At 38.6% G+C, this 20035-nt stretch overlaps 1 protein-coding gene across 15 annotated transcripts in view; it reads right to left on the bottom strand.

Annotated features, from left to right (window-relative positions):
- The window catches only part of OXR1 (oxidation resistance 1), a 519861-nt gene that overhangs the window by 249948 nt on the left and 249878 nt on the right, over positions 1-20035 (bottom strand). For all 15 annotated transcript variants that reach the window (XM_013996555.3, XM_013996553.3, XM_085021886.1 and 12 more), the window contains one exon: positions 10064-10260. In XM_013996555.3, coding sequence (XP_013852009.2) covers positions 10064-10260 — 197 coding nt within the window. The remainder of the gene's footprint in view (positions 1-10063; positions 10261-20035) is intronic.

A 20035-nucleotide genomic window follows, 5' to 3' on the forward strand; every position in this document is an offset into this window, starting at 1 on the left:
AAAACTCTATTTTGAAAAGATGCATGGATCCTAATGTATGTTATCTTCACAGTGCTATTTTTTTCAGTACTATTGATAATAGCCCAGACATGGAAGCAACCTGCATGTCCACAGACTTACGAAAGGATAAAGAAGATGCCGTATATATGTACAATGGGATATTCATAAAAAATGAAATAATGCCATTTGCAGCAACATGGATGGATCTAGAAATTATTACCAAGTGAAGTCAAAGGAAGACAAATATTATATGATATCACTTATACGTGAAATCTAAAAAAATGATACAAATGAACTTATATACAAAACAGAGAGTCATAGACATAGAAGACACACTTATAGTTACCAAAGTGGAAAGGGGGGGATGAACTGGGAATTCGAGATGAATACATGCATACTACTATATATATAAAATAGTATAAACAAGGTCCTACTGTATAACACAGGGAACTATATTAAATATCTTATAATAAATCAAGAAACTATCACAACACTGTAAATCAATTATACTTCGATAAAAATAAATTTAAAAAGTTCCTTTCATGGCTCAGTGGTTAACGAACCTGACTAGGATCCATGAGGACATGGGTTCGATCCCTGGTCTTGCTCAGTGGGTTAAGGATCCAGCATTGCCATGAGCTGTGGTGTAGGTCAGACGCAGCTCAGATCTGGCACTGCTGTGGCTATGGCTGTGGCTGTGGCCAACAGCTACGGATCCAATTTGACCCCTAGCCTGTGGGAACTTCCATATGGCATGGGTGTGGCCCTAAAAAGACAAAAAAGAAAAAAGAGGGCTTTGCAAACTGAAACCTTTTTATCTTCTAACAGATGTAAAGGTTGTATGATCTTATTTACTGGTTTCCCCAGCAGGGGGTCCAACCCTTCTCTAATGTCCTAAAGTCTTCCCAGCTCTTCCTTAAACTGAACTCTCAGATCTCCTCTTTCCTCCTCCACCCAGAAGGGCAAGATTCATCACCTCCACCTCCACCAGCTCCCTCTCCCCCTCCCCTTTCCCACCTTCAACATTTACTTAGCACTTACTGTGCACCTCACACTGTACTAAGTGCTGGGATTCATGAAATTAACAGCATATTTCCCCACCCATAAGAACTGAGACTGGGTATGGAGACAGATATGCCAACACAAGAAGGTAAGGAAGATGCCTAAGTGACAGATGCCAAGGGAGCTGATAAGCGGGGAGGACAGAGGGTGGTGAAGGGTGACTGGATCTATGTCACCGATAAAGAGCCTCCAAGTGTCTTTATAGTCTGGTGTGATTCCTCCAGCAGGCGCTCCTTTTCCCCCCACATACGTGGTAACCACCTCAAAAGCAAGGCTGTCTGTATTACTCTTCTTTCTATTCTGAGCAGCATCTTCCAGGAGGCCTTCCCACAGCAGGGTCTGATGGGGAAACCAATCAGCATTTGGTGTGTCACTGAATGACTCTCATTATGGGGACATCTATTCCAGAGCTGTCCCACTCCCTAACGGTCAAAGGGAAAAAAAATCTCAGAATGGAAAGACACCGGTACCTCTTACTAATGGTCACAGATGCTGAAGAGAGACATGTGGACTTTGGCTTTAGAGTCTGAATCAAGGAACAAGTATTACATGGATTGTACAAGCAAGGCTTAGGCAGTAACAGGTTGTAGGCAGTAACTGGATCCTGTGTGCCCAGTTGTCTTCATTACCTCTTCATTGCCTACTTCACACTGGTTCAGGAGTCCTTATACGTAGTTCTCTGACTTACAGGTAGAGAATACATGGGGTATTAACAATAGCTGAGTCTACTTTTGGGTTTCATCTTCCACCTTTAAGCAGAGACTATGTTTTTGAAGGATACAAGGATACACTGTCAAACTCAAGTAGTTCTATTGATCACAAAGACACACTGGAGTAGGGAACAATTCTATTCCGTTTTCATCTGTAGGCATCAGAGCTAGCCCGTGTATTTAATGTTATATTATTCTAGTTCTAATGAACACTTTTATTTTAAAATAATAATAGAATTTTAAGATTTTCCATTCGGGCGCAGCAGAAACGAATCCGACTAGGAACCATGAGGTGGCTGGTTCAATCCGTGGCTTTGCTCAGGAATTAAGGATCCGGCATTGCTGTGACCTGTGGTGTAGGTTGCCGATGCAGCTCGGATCTGGTGTTGCTGTGGCTGTGGTGTAGGCCGGCAGCTACAGCTCCAGTTCGACCCCTAGCCTGGGAACCTCCATATGCCGCGGGTGTGGCCATAAAAAGACAAAAAATAATTATAATAGTAATAGAATTTTAAGGTATCTGAAAGGACTTCAAATAGCTAGTCTGGTATAGGTCACAACTATAGACCATGCAATCAATTTACTGCATTTAAAAAATGAAAATAACGATCAGAATGGAGAGTAAAGGAAATGCTTTTAGGAAATTGTTTTCCCACTGTGTTTTGGTTGACTGTGCCCTGCATACGTGGTGTAAAATGCGTTTGGCAGAATTCTAAGATGGTCCCCAGGATCCTCCTCCCCTCCAATGTACACACCTGTGTAATCCCCAGGCTTATGAATATCATAGATGTGACTCCCATGATCAGGTTTTTTTTTTTTTTTTCTTTTTAGGGCCATGCCTGTGGCATATGGAAGTTCCCAGGCTAGAGGATGAATCAAAGCTGCAGCTGGTGGCCTACACCGCAGTCATAGCAATGCCAAAGCCGAGCCACATCTGCAGCCTTCAATGCAACTTGCGGGAGTGCCAGATCCTTAACCCACTGAGTAAGGCCAGGGATCAAACCGTATCTTCTTGGAGACTAGTCGGGGTCTTAACCTGTTGAGCCACAATGGGAACTCGCCACGATTAGGTTTTGTTGACTTTAAAACAGAGAGATCATCAGGGTGGCCTTGACCTAATTACATAAGCCGTTTACATAAGCAGAGAGCTTTCTTGGCTAGCCCCAGGAGAGGAAGCCAGAGATTCAGACTAGAAGAATCTGACCTGTAGTTACTGGCTTGAAGATGGAAGCAGCTACAAGGCAAGGAAAGAGAGTGGCCCCTAAAATTTAAGAGTGAGCATCCAGCTGACAGTCAACAAGGAAATTGGGACTTCAGTTGAACAAATGCAAGGAACTAAATTGTGCCAACAAAAGGAATGAGAAGAAAGCAGGCCTTTCTTTCTTTCTTTCTTTCTTTCAGGGCTGCACCCATGGCACATGGGAGTTCCCAGGCTAAGGGTTGAATCAGAGCTACAGCTGCCAGCCTAGACCACAGTCACAGCAACTTAGGATCCAAACTGTGACTGTGATCTACACCACAGCTCATGGCAACGCTGGGTCCTTAACCCACTGAGTGAGCCCAGGGATTGAACCTGTGTCCTCATGGATCCTAGTCAGGTTCACTACCACTGAGCCACAATGGCAACTCCCAGTATGTCTTTCCTTAGTTGAACCAACCTCCAGAGGAAAACTTGCCCAGTTAACACCTTGATTTTAGCCTCACAGATACCCTAAGCAGAGAACCTGTGATGCTATGTTGGGTTTCTGACCTACACAACTGTGAGCTGATAAATGGATGTTACTTTAAACAGCAAAGTTTGTGGTGATTTATTTCATCACAATAGAAAATAGATACAGTACTTCATATGGTCTACTATATGAAAAAAAAAAGAGAGCAAGAGAAAAAAATACTCAGAAAGTTTTATTTGGTCTAAATATATATCACTGTACAGATGAGAAAGTTAAGGTCAAGTTATGGTAAATAACTGTGTAAGATTATACAGTTAGTGACAGAAGCATGGTAGAAAAAGCCATTTTGCTTCACAGGTGAATTCTACCAAACATACAAAGAGGAATTATACCCACCCTCCTTAAACTTTTTCAAAAGGGTACAGAAGAAGGAACACTCCCAGAGACGTTCTATGACATCATCATCACCCTAATTCCAAAACCAGACAAAGATAACAGCAAAAAAAAAACTATAGCCAATATCTTTGATGAATATAGATGCAAAAATTCTCAACAAAATTTTAGCCAACCAAATCTAACAACATATAAAAAAGATCATATACCACGACCAGGTGGGATTCATCCCAGTTTCACAAAGATAGTTCCACATATGCAAATCAATCAACATCATACACCACATTAACAAAAGAAAAGTAAAAAGCCATATGATCATCTCAATAGATACAGAAAAAGCATCTGACAAAGTCCAACATCCATTCATGATAAAAACTCTTACCAAAGTAGGTATAGAGGGAACATACCTTAATATAATAAAAGCCTTTTATGACAAACTCACTGCCAATTTAATACTCAATGGAGAAAAGCTGAAAGCCTTCCCACTAAAATCTGGAACAAGACAAGGATGCCCACTCTCACCACTGCTATTCACCATAGTATTGGAAGTACTAGCCACAAAGAAAAGAAATAAAAGGCATCCAAATAGGAAGAGAAGAGGTAAAACTGTCACTGCATGCAGATGACATGATACTATATATATAGAAAACCCTAAGGACTCCACACAAAAACTACTCAAACTGATCAATGAATTCAGCAAAGTAGTAGGATACAAGATTAACATTCAGAAATCGGTTGCATTCTGTATACTAACAATGAAATATTATAAAAGGAAAATACAATATAATACCTTTTAAGATCACACTCCCCAAAATTAAATACCTAGGAATAAACCGAGGAGGTGAAAAACTTATATGCTGAGAACTATAAAACATTAATTAAGGAAATCAAAGAGGATGCAAAGAAGTGGAAAGATAGTCCATGCTCCTGGATTGGAGGAATTAATATTATAAAAATGGCCATGCTACCCAAAGCAATCTACAGATTTAATGTGGTCCCAATCAAATGACCCTTGACATTTTTCACAGAACTAGAATAAATAATCCAAAAATTTATATGAAACCACAAAAGACCGAGAATTACCAAAACAATCCTGAGGAACAAAAACCAAGAAGGTGCCATAACTCTCCTAGGCTTCAGACAATATTACAAAGCTACGGTAATCAAGACAGTGTGGTACTGGTACAACAAAAAAGAACTAGATACCAGCGGAACAGTTTAGAGAACCCAGAAATAAATCCAGACACATATGGCTAACTAATCAATCTTTGACAAAGGATGCAAGAAAATAAAGTGGGAAAAAGACAGTCCCATTAGCAAGTGATGCTGGTAAAACTGGACAGATTCAATGCAATCCCTATCAAATTACCTATGACAGTTTTCGCAGAACTAGAACAAACAATCCAAAAATTTATATGGAATCACAAAGGACCCAGAATTGCCAAAGCAATTCTGAGAAACAAAAACCAAGTAGGAGACATAACTCTCCCAGACTTCAGGCAATATTACAAAACCACAGTCATCAACACAGTGTGGTACTGGTACCAAAACAGACATAGAGAACCAAGAAATAAACCCAGACACATATGGTCAATTAATCTATGACAAAGGAGGCAAGAACATAGAATGGGAAAAAGACAGTCTTTTCAGCAAGTTTTGCTGGGAAACCTGGACAGCTGCATGCAAATCAATGAATAGAACATATCCTCACAACATGCACAAGAATAAACTCAAAATGGCTTAAAGACTTAAATGTAAGACAAGATACCATCAAACTCCTGGAAGAGAATATAGGCAAAACATTCTCTGACATCAACCTTAGAAATGTTTTCTCAGGTCAGTCTCCCAAAGCAACAGAAATAAGAGCAAAAATAAGCCCAGAGGACATAATCAAACTGACAAGCTTTTGCACAGCAAAGGAAACCAAAAAGAAAACAAAAAGACAGCTTATAGCATGGGAGGAAATAGTTTCAGATGATGAACTGACAAGGGCTTAATCTCTAAAATATACAAACAACTTACATACATCATTAGCAAAAAAGCCAACAATCCAATTGAAAAATGGGCAAAATAACTGAATAGACATGTCTCCAAAGAAGATATACAGATGGCCAACACATTAAAAAAGGCTAAACATCACTGATTATTAGTGAAATGCAAATCAAAACTACCGCAAGATACCCCCTCACACCAGTCACAACAGCCATCATTAATAAGTCCACAAATAACAAGTGCTGGAGGGGGTGTGGAGAAAAGGGAACCCCGCTGCACTGTTGGTGGGAATGTAAGCTGGTACAACCATTATGGAGAACAGTATGGAGGAACCTTAGAAAACTATACATGGAACTACCACATGACCCAGCAATCCCATCTCGGGCATATATCTGGACAAAAATTTTCTTGAAAAAGACACATGCACCTGCATGTTCACTGCAGGTCTATTCACAATAGCCAAGATATGGGAACAACCCAAATGTCCATCGACAGACTACTGGATTAGGAAGATGTGGTATATATACACAATGGAATACTACTCAGCCATAAAAAAGAACAAAATCATGCCATTTGCAGCAACATGGATGGAACTAGAGACTCTCATACTGAGTGAAGTAAGTCAGAAAGAGAAAGACAAATAGCATATGATATCACTTATATCTGGAATCTAATATAGGGCACAAAGGAACCTTTCCACAGAAAAGAAAATCATGGACTTGGAGAATAGACTCATGGTTGTCAAGGGGAAGGAGGAGGGAGCAGGATGGATTGGGAGCTTAGGGTTAATAGATGCAAACTATTGCCTTTGGAATGGATTAGCAATGAGATCCTGCTGTGTAGCACTGGGAACTCTATCTAGTCACTTATGATGGAGCATGATAACGTGGGAAAAAAGAACGTATATATGTATGTGTAACTGAGTCACATGCTGTACGATAGAAAATTGACAGAACACTGTAAGCCAGCCACAATGGAAAAAAATAAAAATCATTATACATAAAAAAAGAAAAAATTTCTTTAGCTACAGTCCCGATACAGTAATTACATTCCTTTTGCTTTACCTGAAGACTCATATATCTCATATCGGTAGAGGATAGATTTCCCCCTACTTATTTTAAAACAATGAAATTGTATTATATTTCTCATAAGATGGATTTTTCTCCTATAAAAAAGCCATGAGTATATTCTGTCCCATTTTTTTTTTACTGCTACAACAGGCTTAATATGTTTCTGTTATTAGGAATAATTAAGGATCTGAATCTATCATCTACACAAGGAGGCAACAATTTCTCTTTCCTAGAGTTCTTTCAACAAGTAGTACATCCATACATAAACTCACAAGGAATAAAAGCTGTGAGATCAAAAGCAGTTTCTAGAAAAGTTGATGCAGCCGCTTATTACCCAATAAGCGACATTAAATAAAACCAAAACTTTCTAGTTCTTTTTTTAATGTAAAAAAATTCTCTGATTCCCAGAATGATGGCTTGAATTTTAGTAAACCACTTTAAATACAGTACTGCACTTCATTGCTAAATTTAATTGTAGTACTTAACTCTGCCACAAGAGGGCTCCCAGGCTTTTCCAGCTGTGTGAGCCATAAATCAAGACCTTGAAAGCATACCTTTAAATGAAAAGGTATATTGGCCCTTGGATGGGTTAGTTGGTATGGTTTCCTTAAGGTAGACTATCTGGGAATTGCAGTAAAAATATCATTCCACTGCATTACACACAGGAACTCCTCTGACTCACCTCTGTGTAGAGGGGGATGGCATCCTCCTGTGTGACATAGAAGGCTGACTCTAAAATGTCATGAGAAGGTTAATTTCACTTGCAGAGTCTGCTAACTCCTGCTCACAGTTTTTCTTTAATTTCTTTAGGGTTCTATCCCTCATTTATTAAAATAGAGAATTTAGTACTTATAAGAATTGTGAGGATCAACTAAGAAAAAAAGGATTACCAAGACATTTACTAAGGGATACTAAAATAGATTTGTTCTGTGAAGTGATCTTTCAATATAGGCGATTAACAGTTGCTAATATTTCAGCCTTGAAAATGTCCCCAGGTTAAAATTAGTAGAAGGATTATACCACCAGAGGATACTTGACAATTCACGTGTCTATTTCAACAAACAGACATGCCACAGGCACTGACTACAAATCAAATAGCTGCAAGTACAATAATTAAACATTCACTAGTAACAGGACAATTTAAAAGAACTTATAGTTCATCCTTCTGTAATCCAAACACCATTCAGACTTCTATTCTTCAGATGTAGTTCTTTATTTGCTTTGGCCAAGCTGGTCAATGTTCCACTCTCATGTTCTCATCTTTAAGAAATACTGAGTTTGTACAATAAACTTGGTTTTCTGAAGGTGAAATACTGTCTTCTTAGCCATGTAATAAATCAGAAAAGTAATAGATGGTGGCACATATGTTGAAGGATGAGAGGAGAGGACATTGGAAAATGGAGAGGCAGTTATGTAAACATCAGAGGCTTTTCAATTGATTGATTTTTAAAACTCTGCTATTGCAATGGAAATATGTGCCTGTCTTCACTCTCTTGTAAAAATTTGCATTCCACCTGACCATAGACATCCTCAAAGACACCAAGCCTGTTGCCTATTGAAAAATGAGACTTGAACGTCTTCCTCTAGAAAGAGGAAATCTGAGAGGGGTACAGGAAGACATAAAACAGCAGGAAGGGAAAGCATGGCTTCAGAAGTCAAACCTTGAAATACTAGAAGGCATACACGGAGGCATCTCTTCACGTTTGAAGGAAGTAATTTAACCCAAAGACACAGGAGAATGGCTGTACAAAGACATGCAGAAAATTGGTGTGGAGATCAGAACTAGAAATCTGGTCTGATGACATTTCTAGATAGAGACACAAAAACATCTGAGAAAAAAATTCCAAACATCCTCTACTGGGGTGTTGGGGTTTTGGACAGCAAGTAAAATATGACCCCTTTGATGTAACTTTGGTAAAGCCATTAAGCCAGTGTCGACAAGGAGGGCTTTTGGTGATGACCAAATCTCCCCAATGAAACAAGAAACAACACAAGAGCACCCATCATCTCTCTAACTTCATCTCCCCTAAGCATGACCCTCTCCCATATATATGTTTCACATCTTCTGTCTCAAATACACCAAAACACTAAAAATTGTTCCTGTCAGTTAAAAATCAAGGTCAAAGACATAATGAAAGATATTGGTACATAAACGTTGGTAATTCAACTTACTTGGATTGATTACCTCTAACACTCCAATTACATGTTAAAGTTCAAAATTATAGGATATTATCCTACCTGGGGAAGAGAGCATAATGCCTGCCCAACTCTATCCACAGCCTACCACCCTGCCATGCAGTGAGATCTGGATGTGTGTCAGTCTTTCGGCTGTGAAGCAATGTGCAAGATGACAACAGACCTACAGCGCAATTTGTCCTTCCTCAGAAGGCAGTAATTTTCTAGTTTCTTAGTGGCTTCGTTAGTTACTGGCTAACATCATCCACTGCCTCAAGGACCTGACAGAACAGGGTCAGAGACTTGAGAGCCGGGAGGGAAAAAGGAAAAGAAGAGAAACCCCAAACCAAAAACAAACTGGTGCTGCCTAAAGGCTGACCAAAAAGAAAATAGCTCATAAAGCGTAAAACTTGGAAAACCATATACAATTTATTTCTCTGAGGCAGAACAGAAAAGGTCCTCAAGTCTGCTTTCTTTTTTTTTTTTTCTTACTTAACTTTTCTGAAGGTTTGCAGTATTTTCCAACTTTATGTTCAGACTAAATGAGAAAATGTCCACATAAACCAGGATAAAGATAAACAGTTGGCCCTCTGTATCCTTGGGTTCTGCATCCACACATTCAACCGAGGGCTGAAAATATTTGGAGAGGAAATTCAGAAAGTTCCAAAAGACAAAACTTGAATTTACTATGCACCTATAACTATTTACATAGCACTTACAATATAGTTGGTATTATAAGGAACCTAGAGATGATTTCACGTACATGGGAGGATGTGCTGGGTTATATGCGAATACTATGCCATTCTATATAAGGGACTTGAGAGCATCCTAGAATTTTAGTATCTCTGAGGGGTCCTGGAACCCATCTCCGTGGATACTGAGGGACGACTGTACATGTTATGTACACAAAGGGGCACTTAGCCACAGGCCCACACATTCATGGTGCTGTTTAAATAGACCCCCTCTATTCACTTACATAAAGTGTGGTACTCACCAATGGTGTAGAACCTCTTCAGTTCACTCCTCCGGGAAGGATGCTTCTGGGAATTTGCTGCGTTATTCTGTTCTTCTTCAATGATGGGTGTCTTGGGTGCAGGCGGCTTACTGGCTTGTGGCATTTGCTTTCCTGCACCAGCCAAAGGGTTGAACCCTGGAGCAGTAATATCCACCGACTGGGACTTTTTCTTCAACCTACAGGTAAAGAATATCACATGTTGTAACTACTGACTCCGGAGACAGAGGGACACACTCTTTTCACATTGATCACCACCATATTTTTTTTTTTCAACAAATGAGTTATATTTGGCCTTGAAATAGAACAAAGTTTATTCAGAAATTATAGGCCTTCCCTACAGTATTTTTAATTCTTCGAATGTTTTGAAATTAGTGGGGGGAAAAGTCTTCTAATCATTTTGAAAAGTTTCACTAAAATATCTTAAAAGGTTACAGTGATAAAAGGACTTTTATTTTTCAAAGAGCAAACTAAAATGCGGCTTCAGACAAAGACAATGCATTTGGCTATTGCTTTTCATTTTGAAAAGAGTATTTTTTTAATGCTATAGTAAAACGTTAGTTAGAAATAAATAATTGCAACCCAGAAAAGATTAATGAAATGCTTACTGGTATAACTAAAGGCTGCCACTGCTTTTCTGTTTCATCAGTAATAGCATCTCAGCTGGAAAAATTATAGAGTTTATACTGTTTCTCTAGATACTCTTGATGGCAATAAACATACTGCTCACTCCTACATGTCAGAGAGAGCTGATATCAGGCCTAACGTGGAAAGCAAAAGGCTCTCCATAAAACATTTCCCCACTCAAATACAAGATTGTTTCTCTTGGGATTTCCCATCATCATGGCTCAGTGGAAATGCAGCTGACTAGTATCTATGAGGATGAAGGTTCGATCTCTGGCTTCACTCAGTGGGTTCTGGCGTTGAGGTTATTAGCTGTGGTGTAGGTCACAAATGCAGCTCAGATCTGGCGTTGCTGTGGCTATGGCATAGACCAGCAGCTACAACTCCAATTCAGCTCCTAGCCTGGGAACCTCCATGTGCCATGGGTGCGGCCCTAAAAAAAAAAAACTCAGTAATGTTAACTGAGTCATAATCTCAATTTACTCCTGACCCTTGGTACTTCTGGAGGCCAATGTTAATTTTTTTTTTTTGTATTTTTAGGGCCACACCCATGACATTTGGAGGTTCCTAGGATAGAGGTCTAATCAGAACTGAAGCCGCTGGCCTACACCACACCCACAGCAACTCAGGATCTGAGCCGCATCTGCAACCTACACCACAGCTTACAGCAATGCCAGATTCTTAACCCACTAAGCAAGGCCAGGGATCAAACCTGCATCCTCATGGATACTCGTTAGGTTTGTTAACCACTGAGCCATGATGGGAACTCTCAAGTGTCATTTTTCTTTTTTTTTGACTTTATTATTATTATTTTTTTAATAGTTATTTCCCCAGTCATTTTTGCAGTCATAATTCCCTACAGAAAATAAGTTGGCAGTTTTCTTTATCAGTTATGGTCATCACAACTGCACATTTGCTAGAAATTTCCTAGATGTTTCATATGCCTTCACACCTCCAGGTTTTTTTCAAGCTTTTCCAATACATTCACCTCCACCTTCTGCCCCAGTGTGAGACCCTGCTCCTGCTTCTAGACTCAGCTTAGAGGGTGGTCTCCTCTGGGAAGTTTTCTATGATATGGATCTTGGTAGCCTTAGACCACTCTGTAGAGGGGCTCTTTCATCAGGAACTCTCAATAACCTTCTATTAAATTGAATTTTCCAGAGCAAAAGCTTTGCTAAAGGAAGAGAATACGTAAATTAGCAGAAATTCTTTAATGAAAGAAGTGTTTACTAAATTTTAGTCATTTAATTATCACCCATATGATAGCTGCCATAGTCACATACCACCTATGCTACCTACTTAATATTTATGAAAATTGACTCTCTTTATCCAAATTGCAAACAAATTCATTAAAAAGTGTTCCACGGAGCTGGTCATGGGAAATGAAAATGATTAACACCACACTGTGTTCATAACAGACCAACCAGAATGGCTAAAATGTCAGACATGACATCCAGTGTGGAGATGAGGAGCAACTGGAACTCTGGGACACGATGCTGGAGACCACTTTGGGCAAAGGTCTGGTATTATCCGCTTAGCTGAAGCCATGCATCTTTTGACTCATCAATTTTATTCTTAGTATTTATCCTACACAAATAAAGACATGTTCACCAAAAGACTGAGTCAAGAATATTCATAGGACTTTCTGTAATACACACATATCAAAATTATCCCAAAGGTCTTACCAACAGTATAAATGGGTAAATGAGTTGTGATACTTTGAAATTGGCATTTTATATAGCAACAGAAATGAATGAACTAAAGCTACTTGCAACATGGATGGCTTTCATAAAAATAATGTTGAGCAAAGGGAGACACATATAGAAAAGTACATACTATATGATTCCATTTATATGAAGTCCAAATAGAAGCAAAACTACCTCTGATATAAAAGCATGGGTAGGATAACTTTGGGGAAGTTATTACATTAATAGAGACATGAAGGGCTTTCTGGGATTCTGGTACTGTTTTGTTTCTTGATCTGGATTCTGGGTATCGGGATGTACTTAGTGAAAATCTAACGATCTATGATTTCTGCATCTTTTCGGAGTATATAACAAGCTCCAACAAAAAGTTTCCAATCAAAATTTGAATGCATTTTTAACTTATTCATTTACAATGAAGATTACATACAGTGACTGAATGGCTGCCTGCTACAAAAAGGTGACAGTAAGAAAAAAAGAGAAGGAAATTCTTGGCCTCTAGTTGCCCAAAGATGGCCAGAGTAGAATAGATCTAAATAAGTATCCTTTCAAACAACTCATACAACTTAACAGCCAAAAAACAAAAAACACAATTGAAAAATGGCGCAAGACCTAAATAGACATTCCTTCAAAGAAGGAAGATATATGGATGGCCAACAGGCACATGAAAAAAATGTTCAACGTCACTAATTATTAGAAAAATACAAGTCAAAAATACAATGAGGTACCATCTCACACCAGTCAGAATGGATATCATTAATAAGTCTACAAATAACAAATGCTGGAGAGGGTGCGGGGAAAACAGAACCCTCCATCACTGTTGGTAGGAATGCAAACTGGTACAACCACTATGGAAAACAGTATGGAAGTAGCTCAGAAAACTAAATATAGAACTATCACATGACCCAGCAATCCTCCTCCTGGGAATATATCTGGACAAAATGTTCCTTCAGAAAGTTACATCTACCCCTATGTTTATCACAGCACTATCCACAATAGCCAAGAAATGGAAGATAACCTAAATGTCCATAATCAGATAAATGGAATAAGACGATGTGGTACATGTACACAATATATTGTATATATGGCTTGTAGACTGCTCATCCACAAAAAAGAACAAAATAATACTATTTGCAGCAATGTGGATGGAACTAGAGATTCTCATACTAAGTGAAGTCAGTCAGAAAGAGAAAAACAAATACCATGTGACATCACTTATATCTAGAATCTAGTATATGGTACACATGAACCTATCTACAGAAAAGAAACAAACTCATGGACTTGGAGAACAGACTTCTTGTTGCCAAGGGGGACGGGGAGGGATTGGGATGGACTGGGAGTTTGGGGTTAGTAGGTGCAAATTTGGCATGGATTAGCAAGGAGGTCATGCTGCATAGCACAGGGAACTATATCCAATCACTTGTGATGGAACACGAAGGAAGATCATATGAGAAAAAGAATGTATAAATATGTGTAGCTGGGTCACTTTACTGCAGAGCCCAAATTGACAGAACATTGTAAATCAGCTCTAATTAAAATTTTTTTTAAAATTATGGAGTTCCCGTCGTGTTAACAAACCCAGCTAGTATCCATGAGGATGAGGGTTTGATCTCTGGCCCCGCTCAGTGGGTTAAGGGTCTCCAGCATTGCCGTGAGCTGTGGTGTAGGTTGCAGATATGGCTCAGATCCCCTGTTGCTATGGCTCTGGCGTAGGCTGGCGGCTGAAGCTCCAATCAACCCCTAGCTTGGGAACCTTCATATGCCATGGTGTGGCCCTAAAAAAAGACAAAAGACCAAAAAAAATTAAATTAAAAAAAAAAAAACAAAACTCAGATTTCACACTATGTGTGATTGACAAGCCTGCTGGCAAGTAAGCAGACCCATCTCAGACCACTGATATTACTGACGGACATAAAAAAGTATGTGTTTTCTAGAAATCAATTTTTTTTATTCAAGAAAAAGAAAAGAAATATCCTTTCCTCACTGGGGACAGGTCTTGCCCATAGTCATCCCCCTGATTTTCATGAACTGAAAGAGATCATTCATGTGTTCCTTGAATGGCTTCTCTGTATCAGGTTCTACTCTGGGCACCAGGGAGACACAGTGAACAAAAGGGGCAAGATATCTGCCACCATGGAATCTTCATGCTTATGGAGGGAGACAAGTAATAAGTAAATAAACAAAGCAATATATAACAAATCAAGTGGCCAAAAGTGCTGTGGAGTTAAAGTAGAATAAAAACGATAGAGAATAGAGGTGTACATACGTATTATTACATAAAGGAGAAGTGGCAAGAAGTGCTGTGGAATTAAATAATGTAGAATAAAAATGATAGGGAATAGAGGTGTACGTGATACTACCACATAAAGGAGAGGGCAAAGGTAGGGCTCTTGGGCCATCAGACTTTTGGAAAGAGACCTGAAGGAGGGAATCATGAGCATATTTGGGAAGCAGCATTTCAGAAAATGGGGAACATGTTTGTTGTGTGTTAAAGGAACAAAGCAGCCAGAGCAGAGGGGAAGAGAAGGAGGGGATGAGGTCAACAAGATGCTGCTGGGATACAGGGGAAAGAGGACAGATTACATAGAGAGTCAAGGTCATTAGAGAATGAGGCCCTTAGAGAATGAGAGTGTCTAAACAGAGGAGGCATGGTGTGACGACTCTATTTTAGAAGAATTGCTCTGGTTGCTTCGTTGAAATTAGTTTGAAGGCTGTATCTCCAAGTTAAGCAAACTGCATGCGATGGCCTTCAAGGAGTCCCACATACTGGAGGAAACAGGGATATACTCTGCACAGGTTATCTACTGATTAATACCTGGGTCTTCCGATAGCATCATTCTTGTCTTACTCTGGAGTCTGCAGTGCTAAAGAAGGCATTAAGATTCATAAGAAATTGGAGGTCACCAAGGCAACAACATTGATTTGTCCCATCACGGCTTTCCAGAAAAACACACTTAGAACACACATAAACTTAGACCAAAAATATCATGTTGAACCCTACAAACTCTAAGAAATCACCAATATTTGACCATTTTCACCCAGAAATATGTTGATTTCTCTATAGTTCACCTTATAAACTTTCTTTCAAAATTAAATTTAGTTTCAATAAAAAGCAAGTTTTTTAGGGGGAAGGGGAATGGAGAAGAGTTAGGGATTGAAAGGAAAAGTGCTAAATTTCACCAAAAGGAATCCAACAGCTCTCTAGTTCTCAGAAAGATCATTTTCAAAACATAAATGGACAAGTTTTTCTGAAATTCATATGGAAGATCATCTTATCACCAGGAACTATTTATAGTTTCTGTTGGCCTGTTTTAGAACTGACCAGAGTCACTAAATTTACATCTCCTGTTGGAGGGTATCAGCAATGGCATCTTATGTTTGATGACGTACTAGGTACCATAATATTCATGAAGTTCTCCATCACCTCAAATACCTAAGTGTCCCACATCTCCTTCTAAAACCTCTTTGAAATAAGAAAAGGCCAAAGGCAAGCAGGCAATAGCCTTTCTGTATTTTTTTCTTCTTTTTGTCCTTCCCCACCGGACCCTCTTCCCAATCAGTACTTGAAGGCTGTCAGGTTTTCACTATTGTTACTGGAGTCTGGAACACTGCTAGTAGGTTTGCAGGCTTGCTTAAGAAAAGACTTCCACTTGCATGATCTTAGAAAGCAGTACTGTGTGGGTAACGGGATTACTCCTTTTAAGATTCTAAAAATGACTACTGTGGTTGACAAGGAAACCTGCTAAATGCTACCTTCAATTTCCAAATTTCAGGAAAGGGAAAGCCTTTCTAAATTTTTAACAATGGTCTTAATTAAATGTGTTAAACAAATGTAAATATAGCATAATGGACTATGTAGGTGTGCATGAGATAAAATACCCATTGATGATAAATGAAAGGCTACAAATAGAGACAAAAATAATCTTTTAATAGGCACTGAAAGGATCTTTGTTTAAGGTGCTTTGCATTTCCAAGGGAAAATAAGTGTCGACGTCTAAGAAATGAACAAAAGGAGCCATCCCTCTTGGCATGGCTCTGATAGGTACCCTGTCTGGTATTTCATAACCTTGGCCTTTTCTTTTTCTTCCGTTCTTGAACAAAAAGTGCTATTCCTACTCTTCCCCACATGGATCCCAACACTTTCTTTTAGCATGGTAACAATCAATGTTGGATACTATTCTGAGACTCAGTTTCCTCATCTATAAAGTGGGGATAAAACATGCCCAGAAAGGTTCTGAGGACTACATAAACATCCTATGGTACCCAGCACAGCACCTGCATAGGATACAAGTTCCAATCCCTCTATTAGGATGTCATGAGACATAATTTTGTTCTTCAATCTTCTTCAGATGCTGAGGAAATGATATCAGCTTCTTAGGATCCATCCCTGCTATACAACTTTCGTAAACATTGAGCTCATAGGGATTGCATTGCATTTGATAGGGAGATTTACCTATTCCAGAGTGTGGATTCTGGTGAAGGAATGGAACTTAACCAGAGGACAAGCTAAAGGGAAGTCCTTTGTGTGGTGTATAACACAATATTTCTCTTGTGAGAGCCTCCATATCTTCCAGCAAGCAGATGAAGCCATTCAATAGTTCACTTGAGAATATATATATTTTTAATCTGTGTTCAATTAACCGAAACTAGCTAATTCAGAACCAGAGGTAGGGACCAAGAATCAAGAGGAAGTGAGGGTAAGAACTGGAAAGGAGGGGTGTAGAGGGCTTTTGACTTTTCTCCTCTGTAAAAAATAGGGTTCACGCCACTATAACCAGTTCTCTAAGGATCAGGAGAAGCCCGGTAGGCAGATGATGAAATCTGAAATCACAGGAATGAGAGGAAAAAAGGAATGGCTGAAAACTTCCATTACCAACCAATTTAAACAGAATTACTCTCATGGTAATCAGATAAATTTTCTTCTTGCATAACTTATTTCAACCTTCCTAAGAACATAAGAAATCATCCCCTCATTTTCAAAATCACTGAGTAGAATACATGAATCTTCTGACTTAATGGACATCCCAGAGTCTAGAACTTGTGCTAACAGTGAGTGAGTGAGTGAGTGTGGTTTTAAGCTGCTCACCACATGGAACTTGTCCCCAAGATGGGGGTCCATCCTCTATTTCAAAAGCTTTCACCATGGAGAAGATTTCTCTAAACAACTTCTTCTTAGCCCTTTATTACTTGGATTTATTACTTGTCACATTCTTTTGGTCTCACCTTCCTATTTCCTCTCACATTATGGGGTTTTCACTGTTTTACTACCTCCACCCTTCAATCATCTTCCCTTCAAGCCATAACCAAACAACACATTTCACCTTTCTTTGTCTGTCATACTCCACATCTTTTAATAGTTTTAACTCATCTGAATACTGCACGATGGAACACTACCTTAAGCCTAAACTAAACCCTGGTATGGCTGAAATACATAAGAAAAACATATTTTCATTCAATTCGAGTTCTTAACTGTAACTGTTTCTTTCATCAAGTGGTGTTTAAATTACACCTTCACTATAACCAATTGGATACTTTCCTGAGCTCTGCACATACTTGGTAAAAGTGAACCTTTTATTATCTACTTACTACATAATATTAGGATGCCCATGACAAGAGCAGCAATAGTTGGGAAAGTCTACTACACTTTAATGAGAATATCCTCTAGGTCATAGGCAAAGTTTGGCTGGGAGGCTAAAAATTAAGGAGGTTGGAATCCAACCAGGACATTTTGACCAAGAAGCCACACTTAAGAATTAGAAGATAGAGATAAATTTCAGCCCTGACACTGACCAGCCATGTGATTTTGTACAAGAACTTGGATTGTCTGGTTCTTTATTTTTTCACCCATGGTGGTATTCATGCTTCTGTCTACTTGACCCAAGACAGCTACTGTGAACAGAAAATGTGTTAATTTTGATGAAAATATTTTGTCAAATTCCACAGAAATCTACAGTACCAGTAGTAGCTATACAAATTTACTCTCTGCCCCATTCATTTGTTGTACACTTACACAAGCGCACATATACACAAATACACATGGATGCATGTTGCCCCAAAGACTCAACACTTGAAGTCTTTTCCAGTAATTTCCAACAAGAAGACCATTTGCTATTTGTACAACTCATTAGTGTTAGCAAAGCTGTTTCCTGGCTTCCTAAAAAAGCTAATGTAAGGCTATTTTTTAAAGTAGTAAAGCCGCTGAGAATGCAGATTTTCCAAGTTGGAGATTGTAGTGCTGCAAAAATCTCAAGTCACTCAAAAAGAGCTTTTGAGAGCAAATGCCTAAAAAATTTTCACATTGGAAAAATAAGGGCTTCTGTTACCCCTCCTGTACAGGTTAACTAGAAATCAGTGGCTAAAAACAAACCACAAAATCAGCAAAAAAAAAAAACAAAAAAAACCAACAACAACAACAAAAAAACAAGCATATTTTGAAGTCCATCCAAGAGAAATGACAGATTGGAAACTTACACATTAAAACAAGAAAACAATCCCCTGGGATGTAAAGTATGCCAATTATAGCCTGTTCTATAATTGCTGTGGCCAAATTATTTGTGGCCTCAAACACAAGGATTAAGATAGAAAATATCATTAACACAGGATCAGAAATTACACAATCTTCTACAATTCCAAACCAATGTAAAACGTTTCAACAGAAATATCCTTTGGGAGTGTAAATTGGTATTGGAATAGTTAATAGAACTCCAAAACTAGATACCTTGTTATAATAAGATGTTTCTAGCAGTGTATTCATTGTATGTGATCTATGCTTTCCTATCCTAGAGATTCAGAGAACAGGAAATTCAAGAACTGAGTCACAAGAGCAATGCTATGTAGAAATGGTTTGCTAGACATTCTCTTGTTAAATGCAATTGAATTCAACTCTGTGAAGGGCAAGGCCAGCGTATATAATATCAATAATATAGAAGCATACACGAATTTGTTGCTATCATACCTAATTTTCTAATAAAATTACTGGAAATTAAATCCCAAACCAATCTGCCTCTACAGAGTTCAATAAACCCTAACCTAAAAGGTTAGCATTTCTTAAAACGATTTTTCATGCAAAAGACACCCAAGTCCTCAAAGTTTGCCAGCTATTTCATTTATACCCCTATGCTTACTCCAGCCCAGAAAAAAGAGGTTGGAGAGAAACATTGGACATCAGGAATCCTCACCACCAGATCAAATGAATTCCCACATTCATGGAAATTCATTCTGCTCACCATTCATTCCTAAGACTTGGCACAGTTCTTGGCTTATAGAAGGCAGTTAATAAATAAACTGTTAAATGAATGAATGGTTTCATCATGGGAAAAAGCCACAAGAGATAATATAAAAATGTAAGCAAGTTCATATACAAAAATCTATAAAAATAAAATGAAAGTAAGTAACTTTGGACAGTTTGGGAACAAATAATAATCATGAATTTAGTACATTCATATAACATAGCCTACTTCCACCATGGGGATGTTTTGGTTCTTAAACAAAGGAAATTACTCCACCTCCATTATCAATAGTATGATAACATCTGAATAAGACTTCTTTTTTCACTAAATCCAGCTTTGTGATTTCTAAAAAAAATTCTATATAGTCTTGATAAATTGGCATTTTAGTGGTGCTATGG

This window comes from Sus scrofa, chromosome 4 (assembly GCF_054392235.1).
Source record: "Sus scrofa isolate SSC_HxYL_T2T_F1_AM1 chromosome 4, Sscrofa_HxYL_maternal_Yorkshire_Landrace_v2.0, whole genome shotgun sequence".
Lineage (NCBI taxonomy): Eukaryota > Metazoa > Chordata > Mammalia > Artiodactyla > Suidae > Sus > Sus scrofa.